Below are 11,439 nucleotides of genomic sequence, written 5' to 3'. Positions count from 1 at the left end.
GTTCGCTGCCTCCCGGTCGATTCTCATCGACGTATTGGGCACCCCTGCCTTAAAATCAGAGCTAATTCGCTGACTAGCTTCGCGCCGTTGTTTGCGCATGAGCGGTGATGCAGTCATCTGATTGGTTGCCCTCTATGTCAATCAAGTAACGGGATTGATGATCGGCTGCCGTAGTACGTTCTGTGCATTTAGCGTCTTTGTTTGAATGGCATCGTCACTGCCGTGGCGCTTGTCTTATGAAAGCCCGGGAGCCGCATTGAACCAGCCAAAGAGCCACATGTGGCCCACGAGCCGCAGGTTGGCCACCACTGAAATAGGTGATTGACTATTGTTTTTTGTTTATTTTTTTGTTTTTTTCCTCCAAATTTACTAAACGACCCCATGATCGTGTAAAGCCTATCCCCATCAAGCTAATGAAAGGGTGGGGGGCAGCCAGCCACAGCACAGCTGTCAGCAGAAATCGGCCAAGTCCTGGTTAGTTCCGGCTGGTTGCAGCCTCGTCAAGGTGGCTTGAGCTTAGTGTCTGAGCAGTGTGCTGGTCCATCAGTTAGAACAAACACTAGACAGCCTGGCAGGCGCAGGCCACAAATCCCAGTCACGAGTGGTGATAAATCCTCCTAAGCTGAGGCCTCCAGGCCAGGTGGCTATCTCAGGAGGTCGGGTTGCGTCCTCTTTGACCACAACCGGTGAGACAAATATCCTGATGTCATTTGGGTGGCGGCAGCAGTGCAATGAGGTGGAAAATGAAGTCTAGAAAGTTTCTTGCATGTAGTCTGTGCCTGATAGGATTAGGAACCAAGAATGTTGGCACTGAGCGAGCCCAGTTAAGCTCACTCACTCGGATGGCAGAGGTGTCAAATTGAGAAGAGTTTAGCCACTACAACAATTCAGTAATTTTCATTGTCTAAGTCTGATATTGTGACATAGACTGTAACAGAACATTCAAAGTAATCCATCGGCAGCTTTGGAGCAAGATGTACGGAGCCATTATTAGACTTGGCTCTCTTCAAATGCAAGCACCGTATGCATAAATCTCGAATACATAGTCTTGGAGATGATCATGATGTTCTCCAACAAAGATCTTTTTTTTTTTTGGCATGCATTCTCTCTCTATCAGGCACTTTTAGGTGCGCCTCATCCACAAAATGAACAAAACCACACAAGTGGAATTGCTTTACCGAGTGATGTTCCCCACATCCTGTTCAGAGTCATCGGTGGAGAGTTTGAATAAATAGCGTATTTTCCGCACTATAAGGCGCTTCAGAGTATAAGGCGCACCTTCTATTTTAAAACTGTTATATCTATCTATTCATATCTAGGGTTCATTGCATTATAAGGCGCAGAGAATAGAAGCTCAAATAATGGCTGTGGTTGGGCAATGCATCCACTAGATCGGGGGTCGGCAACACGTGGCTCCAGAGCCGCATGCGGCTCTTTAGCGACATCTTGTGGCTCCCTGGAGCTTTATAAAAAAAATTTGAAAATGGAAAAAGATTTTGATAGTAGGCTAATATAGCTCAAATAGATATAGATACATGTTGCAGCTCCAAAAAAGGAGAGCTGTGGTGGTGTTTTTTTTTTAAAACGTACACTTTATTTATGCTTTTGACAGTCTCGACAACCACAGACACGTCTTCGTCCGACTCCGTGCCTTCTCTCTTCTTGTTCAACTCGAGAGGCATTCAAAGACAGCCTCCAAAAAAACGGAAATTCATGATCACTTCACTGACACTAAGAAAAGCGAAAATAATGCACCAAAACAAAAAATCAAGTGAGGAAATCACAAAATAAATTCTATGGGGGCATTTGTGAACACACAACAAAGGAATGAATAACAAACAATTCTGAGAAAGTCCAGTCTCCTACATACATACAGCATGTGTTAGGCTTTTATTTTTTTGCGGCTCCAGACATATTTGTTTATTGTTTTTTTTTTGTTTTTTTTGTCCTATATGGCTCTTTCAACATTTTGGGTTGCCGACCCCTGCACTAGATGGAGCCACTCGAATGGGAATACAATACAATAAGATCAGAAAACCTTTCATAGTCTCACAATGGAGAAATTCCCACTTTACAGCAGCGAAGTTATGAGAGGAAGCAGTAGAAGAACAAAATAAATAGATAAAATAAATACAGCTTTATTTACGTAGAGCTTTCACAACCGCTGCAGCTGAAACAAAGTGCTTTACAGAACATGTAAAATACCACGTCCAAGAAGCCAGAATATTGATCCATATCGAAGACGCATCTGATTATAAAGTGCACTGTCGGCTTTTGAGAAAATGGAATGGTTTTAGGTGCGCCTTGTAGTGCGGAAAATGCGGTAAACTACCATTTGCTCAGTCCCACATAACAGTCAAGTGTGAATGAGATCTCATTACTTTGCAAGTTTAGTTCAAAAATCCCATTTCATATTTTTGTCTTGCAGGGGTCTAGGGCAGGTTTTGACAGATTATGTTCATGGGGAGACCAAGATCAAGATCGCCAATGCGGGCCTCTTCCTCCTGTCCACGGTCACGTTCGCAGGCCTTTGCTACTTCAACTACAACGATGTGGGCATATGCGAAGCCATTGCCCTGCTTTGGAGCAAATGAACCTGAATGTGAGCTCGGAAGAATGACGTCAACGTGTTTCAGAGAAATTCTTAGAAATACACGGTCGGGCTTTGACAATATTTCCAGTGATTCACATGTGCGTAATTGTACTTTATATTAATCGGTTCTGCTCAATTTGGTCAGCTGAGTCACTGATGGGCAATTTCCTTGGGGGTGGGGATAAACTTGTCAAAGCTCAGTGTGGCCTGGAACTTGGGATGAAGTTGGCTAATGTCTTTTATAGTCTGTACCATATCATGTTAGTGACTCATCGTAGTTCATGAGGCTCCACATTTTGCCATAAAACATTTGTCGCATTGTACAGACCAGAATAGTCTTATTTGACTTCTAATTATTATTTTTTTTGGTTTTTCCACAAGGATTCGAGTTGTTGGATGATTTTCAAACGCATTTTCTTTCACTTGTACATACACTTTTGATCTTCAATCCATCTGATGTAAGATGTGCTCCATTGGTGTGTTTAAATGTTGCATTTGAGACGCTTCATCTCGGTCAAAGGTTGATTGCTGCCCTCTTGACAACCAAACAGCATGTACTTGTACCTGTCCTTTACTGTATGTCACTCAGCTTTACTGTAACGACCACTTCAGAATATAAATGTAAGCATTTTGCTTCACCCCGTGCAAGGCAATACCCTATATTTTACGGTCTTCGGGTGAACCCAGAGCCTGTAATCAGCCTTTTGTCATTGTTGGTGCGCTTTGTCGGCTTGTTAAACACAATCTTATAGTCATCACACATAACATCAACAAAGTGAATGGAGGCAGACCCTTTGAAATAATTCATTCGGGCTTCACCTGACTCTCAAAAGATACAGGTGTCACTTTTTGGAAACGGCTGGGGGAAGTCCCTTTTGAGTTCCAACATCAGGGCCAAGTCTGCCAATGCACAAAGCAAGCAAGGTACATAATTCTGTGCTTGACTGAGTCTGGTGTGGAGAAACTTTGACAGTCCCCATCAAACAGCCTTGGGAGAAACTAGAACAGCGAGTGTGAGTCAATCTGCGACTTCACACTTATCTGTTCAATCGCCAGATTTTTCCATAGACACTCCAGCAGCTTGTAGAAAGTCTTATCTGGGAGAGTCAATTCTGCTGCTGCTGCTGCTGCTGCAAAAAAAAAAAAACTCTTCCTTCTCTCTCTCTGTTTATTTGTACCATGCATCCAGAAAGCCTTCACAGCATTTCACTTTTTCCACATTTTATGTGATACCCAAAACAGGTCCCTTTTTATCTTCAGAAGTCTGCCTGTAGCACCCCACGATGAATACAAATTAGAAGAAGGGGAAACAACCACATTCCGGATTTGCCGTAGCATATCAATCCTTTTGTTTTTGAAGAGGTGATTTGCTTTCAACACACATCAGCCATCCACACACGCACAAAGATGAATCCTGTCAACTTTGAGCTTTTAGATGATTTATAGGTTGAATGTTTATTTCAGTTAAGACAGAAACAAGCAATTGGTCTGTTTCTGAGGAGTTTTTACCAATTTCACATGATGAAATATGGTTGCACTGGACAAGTGTAATTTAGCTTAATGTGACAAGTTTATATTATAAAACGTGAACATTTAGGAAAGGGAGATCTGACAACGTTCATCCACTTCGTCAACTTTACGATGCAAGACCAAGGTGAGTTGAGAATTATGTTTTGCTGGCTCAAAACCCAAAAATTCATACGGGTAAAGGGAGGACTCGAACATGTATTTTTTTGTTCCTTCAGGTAGTGGACTCATGTAGAATAAAGCTTCATGTTTCGCTGCTTCGATCTTCTCTGGAATATCCTGTGGTTGGAAAAATTTTTTTAAATGAAGTGGGTTCTAACTGAACCCATGGAAAATTGTAGAAAGTAGAAATTGTGGAGCTTTACAAATGAGTACTACTCACCATCGCCTTTGGGTAAATTTTTCGCCTGTCACTACAGCAAACCACCATCTTACGATCATTTTTAATAGCATACAGTATGACAGCAGAGCCCTTCCTGACCTTATGGCCAGAGTCATCGTAAAACTGAAAGTTGAATTTGCAATCTGGAGACAAAACAGAAGAAAAGATCATTCTTTTCGAAATAGCTTTTTGACATGACAGTAGCTTTAACCAATACGCGTGGTTGAAATCTTAGATTTGGTGTCTTGTTTTCTTGGAGAGTTTTTTTTGTCTTGCTCTTAAGGCTGAATTATTGTATATTGGTTTTCGACTCAGCCTGCAGTGTACAGAGTGCTTGAAATGCAAGAAAGGCAATCAGAATCCTTGGCTCTGAAAAGCTTCAGCAGTTTGAAGGGGGCTGGATGTTTTTTTTTTTGTGGATGACTCACTGGCACTGCACCTCTTCAACTGAGTCATAAAAGCCAAAATGACTCTCTTGCAGATAACTTACACTCGCATTTGGGATCATTTTTATACTTCAGTGACTTTCTATGTTACAAAAAAAAAAGGATACGACCTTGTACAAAAGCGTATTGCTGTGACACACACCCACAAAAAAGAACACGTAATAGCATGATAAATATCACATTTTACTTGGAAAAGTTTCACATTTTAACATGTTACCTTTCACGTAATAACGTGACAAGTTTCATGTTTTTATGTGATAAATTTGAGTTTTTCACTTTCAATTTTGTTTAGCGGCAGTTGGCGTCCGTCATGTTGCATTACTGCCATCTGTGGTTTCCTTTGCACTCTTTATTGAATTTTAATGTTGTCCAATTCATGACACAAGTTAAATCCTATTTCAATGTATACTGTATTAAGAGATCTACTTCCCTTGCTGCTCTTTACGGTTTCTTCTCAATGTTTTCCAGTTCAGGTCACTGCTGGAAGAGCTTGATGTGCATCTTCATTTTAAATCATTTTTTTAATCTTTAAAGGTTTGGCCTTAAAACATTAAAAAAAAACAAAAAACAATATTATCGAAGACCAATGTAGTCGCAGAGTAGCGACTTTGATTTATAAGACACAAAAAGGACTCCGCCAGTGAGCTGAACCAGAGAGAATTGCTGTGTTGTTTTTAATAATACAAACGTCTTGAACAAACTCATCCAGTGCATCCAGAATGTTTTCAGTGTTTCGGTTTTTGTCATGTTATGGCCTTATCCCAAATTTGAATTTTTGTCCCGTACACACAACACCTCACAATGACGATGTGATTTTTTTTTCACATTTTTTGCAAATTTATGAAAAATTAAAGACTGTTCACAGCCGTTGCTCAACACTTTGTTGATGTACACTTGGCAGTAATTCCTCAGCCTTTTTTAATATTGCTGGCGTGGGGCCGAAACCTCCTATGTCACAATTTTTATACAATAAATGTATATTATTGGTCAGTCCTAGACACATTAGAGATTCTCTTTATAAAATTAAGAAAACAGTGCCGCATGGGAAGTTTTTAGGGAATGCTCAATTTCAAAACATGAGTTGGAGTAAAGCGTATATTGATAAGTGTTCTTTTTGTACGGCTGAAGTGTGACTCATTTGTTTTTTGACTGCCCCATTAGTGCAGCATTTTGCAAAGATTTGGAAAACTATATATTATGTGAAACAAATGACACAATTGCATTGAATGGAAAACCAATTATTCTGTTGAAACCTAGAGAAAAAAAATGTGTACTACTGTTAATTTATACGTTTTGTTAGGAAAATTTCACATCCATAAATGTAAGTTTTTGAATTCCACTCCGTTACTTAAATCAATTTTGTTTGAGGTAGCTCATTATATGAAGTCTCTTGATCTATCCATCCATCCATTTTCTGCTCCGCTTTATCCTCACAAGGGTCGCGGGGGTGCTGGAGCCTATCCCAGCTGTCTTCAGGCAGTAGGCGGGGGTCACAATTTTTTTCTGTGCCCTTATCCAGATTGGTGCCTTGAGACAATCCTGTCTCAGTCGGCACCAAACAATTCCTTTGACTTCATGCTTGGTTTGTGCCCTATCATGTACAGTCACCCGTGGAAAGGTGTGTACCTTTCCAAATCATGTCCATTCGACTGAATTTCTCACAGGTGAACTCCAATTAAGCTGCAAGAACCTCTCAAGGATGATCAGTGGAAAAATGATGCGCCTGAGCTCAATTTTGAGCTTTATGGCAAAGGCTGTGAATACATGTGGAAAAAAAACAAACACTTTTTTCACATTGCCATTATGGGGTGTTGCGTATGAATTTAGAGGGGAAAAATAACGTATTATATTTTGGAATGAGGCTCGAACATAAAATGTGGAAAAAGTGAAGTACTGTGAATACTTTCTAAATGCACTGTACATACTGTACACAGACCTTAATATTATTTCCTGAATATAAATGGTAGTCTATTTTGTTTTGCTGAATGCGTAAGTCAAATTTATCCAGTTTTAATGTGATCATTTACCATGTTTTAACATGACAACATCCCACGTTAAAGAGGAAGTCAAGTCCACACTTTTCCCAGCAATTTTATGTTCTATGTCTCCCCACTAGTCTCAACCCAACTGCACTGCTGTCAACTTCAGTCAACAGTGGCGGGCGGCGCTGCATAAAATGTCAGCCTCCTCGGATGGCTGGAAACGGCTGATTAGACTTATTTCTTATTCCACGAATTTAATATTCATAACAATTCCGTGTTGACACTAGTAGGCCCCCACTTGAAAAGAACATTTTGAAAGTATTTTTTTTAACTTGACTTCTGCTTTAAACCCTGGGGAACCCACGGGGTCAAATTTGGCCCCTATAAATTCTGCTACTCAAATGCTACCCGTAAATCCCAAAGGGTCAAATTTGGCCCGAATCCTAAATTAGGATTAATGCATTAAATATTTGGAAAAACATATATTTGGTTGTTCAGTGAACATATAGCAGTCATTTAATGTATAATTCCTCATTTTCCAAAGAAGAAAAGGGTTCTTGGGTTCTCCAGGGTTAAAATGTGAAACTTATCATTATCATTCAAATGTGGGACGTACAGTAAAACCTTGAAACCATGAAATTTATCATGCTATTATATGACGGATATTTTTTTTCTTTTTTTTGGTATGGCAACAAACACACTTGTGTTCTCATCATGATATTGTAGGTAAAAAAAATGTTTGAGCGATTACCAACGCTTACACTCTTGACAATGACTTTACATTTAACCCGTTCAGGGACAGTGGTTACTCCAGTGGACAGTTTATCATGTTATCGGGTTACAGGGTGAATAAAGGTTTCATGATGTTGGCACTTTGAAAGCTGGAACATGTTATTTAAATTTCCATTGTTTCATTTGGAATGCTTGTAATGTGTTTTAGAAGTAGAACAAATCAAATTATGAATGAATTGTGGCCCAGTTTGAAGGTTCCACTGTTAAAGCCATTTCATAACAAGAACTTGAAAACTGAAAATCTAAACATGACAAAGCCACCAATGCAACAAAAAAATGTGACTTCTTACCAGGCAAGCATATCTGTTGGAAAGTTAAGTTTTGGACTTCAAATTGGCTGTCATCCCCTAAAAGCAGATATTTGTTGTCTTTATTATGAATCAAACTACTGTAGCACTGTGGAGACTTCCTGAAAGAGTCCACCCTCACAGGTCCATCTGGAAATGGGAAAAAAAATACTTGAATACTGTATACACACACACACCCACTTTATATATGTACACACACACACACGCACGCACGCACGCACGCACGCACGCACGCACGCACGCACGCACGCACGCACACACACACACACACACACACACACACACACACACACACTGTTTAAATATGTGTATGTATGTATGTTTGTTTGTTGGTTTATTGAACATAAAAACATATACAGTAATAAATTGACAGAAAGTAAGGTAAGTAAAATAGTAAAAAGGAAAGAGAATTCAGTCATCATACAACACAATTATTATGTAGTATACACACACACACACACAAACACACAAATTTTGTATTGAAAGAAAAATTTAAACAATACTCATCCATGTACTGTACTATTAATATCAATTTATTTACCTATGTCGTCCACATCAACGAGGGCTGCAAGACAGAGGAAAACGAGAATTCAGACTTCCCATTTCAAAGATGTCCAAAAACATTCCAAAAACAAAACTAATCGACCGACAGCTAATCGACCGGGTATTATTTTTTTCATGTTTACAGTCGCAATCAGGAATTTAACCGACCTTGGAAATTGAAGCCGTCATCATAGACATCAAGAAACTCAACAGGGAATATGTCACTGGTACACATCAAGTTGACCTATTATGGAAAAAAAAAAAAAGATTTTATTGTTATATTATCATGAGCTCTCCATTCATTTTCTATGGTGCTTGTAATTACAGAAGCATAATTTCCACATATCTGCACAAAAAATACCTGCTCACATTTTAGACAACCACATACCCAGTTATTCTTCTCTCTATATATACAAAAATTTGTCCCTCTTTCCCCCCCATCACATTCTCATACAATGCATGGTTGAGAATCCATCGATGTATCAATCTATTAATTTAAATGATTCATTTTACTCACTCATATCAATTAGTGGAACCTTTTCAACTCCTTGGAATATAAAATCAAGCTGACAAACCTGCCAGCATACAGTCCAGAAAAAGGTGAAGGCGGGGTCTCCCGTGTATGTCTCACGATGACCATAATCACACGCAAGCGTGTCGTACGAGACCGTGACCACTTTGTCTTAGCATCACTGCAACTAACAGAGATTTTAATGTTTTGCACACAAGCCACGGTGTTATGTTATGTCATGTTAACAATGGGCAACTTAAATTTAACGTGACATTTAATTAAGACACACATTCAACAAACACACTTAAATGATAAACAACCTTATGACTCGGGACACGTACCTTTCCATTTGATCAGTTCTGCTCAGATTCTCTGTACATGGGAATCAATACCGGTATTCACCGGTATCAATTTTCAGTACATTTCTTTTTTATTTTTGTATTTATTTATCTTTTTGGGTGGTAATAAATGTTAATTTATTTAACAATCCAAATTTAAAAAATCAATCAATATTTTTTTTTTTTTTTGCCCCAATATATAAAGTTTGACAGACTCGGTGTCGGGCAGATGCAAGGGAATCTAGTCTAGATTACTACTCTGTCAACAGTGGTCTTTCACAAAAAGCATTCACATAGACAGAGCGCTTCTTTGTACCCGTACATGCCAACAAATAGGCTTGCCCGTTTGGACCATTTATGTAAGTTTTCTAACTATAAACAGTGCTGACTTGTACCAAGGGTTGCAATTGTGAATTCTACACTATACATTATAAAAATGTGTACCTTGGAGAACAAAAATGGACGTCTACAGTACCTTTATTTCTGAGACCCCCCAAACGGGGACAGGAGGTAAAACAGGACGAAGAATCGATGACCCTCACGCAAGTTAATGAACTACTCACGCAACAAAAAGAACTTTTCACAGCTCTGATGCAGCAACAACAGGACCACTATAAAGGATTTGTAAAGATGATACTGGACTCAACAAACTCACGACTCGACAGTTTCTCCAGGGAAATACAAGAACTGAAAACCAGTCTTAATTTCACCCAAAAGGAGATCGATGACATTAAAAAACAGCAAATAAATGGAATTGACCATTGTAAAACTATGCAAACTGAAATACACAAATTATGTGACGGTATGCTGGATTTAACCGACAAGATGGACCACTTAGAGGGACAATCTAAAAGAAACAACTTGATAATCGATGGGATTGAAGAAACGCAAGGAGAAACATGGACTGAAACGGAGCAAAAAGTGCAAAACATTTTCAAGGAGCAACTGCAGTTAAAGGAGTCAATTGAGGTGGAAAGAGCCCACCGTACGGGGAGATATGAATCAGGAAGACCACGACCAAGGCCAGTAGTGATGAAATTTGAAAAATATAGGGACAAAACAACGATTCTACAGAGAGCAAAATACTTAAAAGGTACCAAAATTTACATTAACGAAGATTATACAGATGTTTTACGTCAAAAAAGAAAAGAACTGCTTCCAAAACTAAAAGCAGCACGTGAAAGAGGGGAAATTGCCTACTTGAGCCACGACAAACTCATCGTCCACCCCCGCACTAGTACTCCAATTCAACGGGCCCGACTTCAACATAATAAGAGCTGATTACCACCAGACAAAAATCTATGACTTAATTGATATCGGAAACACAACATAAACATGGACTTTAAAATCTTTGATTATGCTGAACACAAGACATTCGACCCAGAAAACAACTTGGACCCAGACAATAATTACTTCAATCATAATCACAGTATCATAAACTCTGAGTACTATACGGACGAACAATTCAACACAAATATAGAACTGAAAAATACACTTTCAGTGATACACCTAAACAGCAGAAGTCTTGATAAAAATTTCACCAAAATTAAAGAATATTTGACTACACTTAAGAAATTTACAATAATTGCCATATAAGAAACTTGGCTTGATGATGAAAAAACAAGTGAAATGAAAATTGATGGATATGAAATGTATGCAACTAAGAGGGAAGACAAAAAAGGAGGGGGAGTCGCAATATATGTAGATAAAACACTGAAATGCAGCAAAATTCATAGCTTGACAAACACAACAGAGTATCTAATGGAATGTCTAACTCTTGAAATACATATTAAAAATGCATCAAATGTCATTATAAGTTGCATCTATAGGACACCAGGATCCTGTCTTGACACATTTAATAAAAAACTGACAGATATGCTAAGTCGTTCTAATAACAAGAAAACACGAATAATATGTGGCGACTTTAACATTGACCTATTAAACCCAAATGGACACAAAAAAACAACAGATTTCATAAATACAATGTACAGCAACAGTCTTTTCCCAGTCATACTGA

The 11,439-nt window shown here is 38.8% G+C and overlaps 2 protein-coding genes across 2 annotated transcripts in view; one reads left to right on the top strand and one right to left on the bottom strand.

Moving 5' to 3' along the window:
• Positions 1–3,231, top strand: part of sdhdb (succinate dehydrogenase complex, subunit D, integral membrane protein b) — a 13,320-nt gene extending 10,089 nt beyond the window's left edge. Inside the window, exon 4 of the mRNA XM_019861599.1 lies at positions 2,429–3,231. Coding sequence (XP_019717158.1) covers positions 2,429–2,594 — 166 coding nt within the window. The 3' untranslated portion in view covers positions 2,595–3,231. The remainder of the gene's footprint in view (positions 1–2,428) is intronic.
• A 784-nt stretch (positions 3,232–4,015) lies between these two features.
• LOC109510913 (uncharacterized) overlaps positions 4,016–11,439 on the bottom strand; it is a 14,062-nt gene continuing 6,638 nt past the window's right edge. The window contains exons 3-7 of the mRNA XM_019861597.1: positions 8,742–8,817; positions 8,572–8,595; positions 8,013–8,159; positions 4,503–4,645; positions 4,016–4,399 (exon numbers count right to left, since the gene is read on the bottom strand). Of these exons, the coding sequence (XP_019717156.1) occupies positions 4,187–4,399; positions 4,503–4,645; positions 8,013–8,159; positions 8,572–8,595; positions 8,742–8,817 (603 nt within the window). The 3' untranslated portion in view covers positions 4,016–4,186. The remainder of the gene's footprint in view (positions 4,400–4,502; positions 4,646–8,012; positions 8,160–8,571; positions 8,596–8,741; positions 8,818–11,439) is intronic.

The sequence above is a fragment of the Hippocampus comes genome, unplaced genomic scaffold (assembly GCF_001891065.2).
Source record: "Hippocampus comes isolate QL1 unplaced genomic scaffold, H_comes_QL1_v1.1 scaffold122, whole genome shotgun sequence".
NCBI lineage: Eukaryota > Metazoa > Chordata > Actinopteri > Syngnathiformes > Syngnathidae > Hippocampus > Hippocampus comes.
This window is presented reverse-complemented; position numbering and strand designations above follow the sequence as displayed.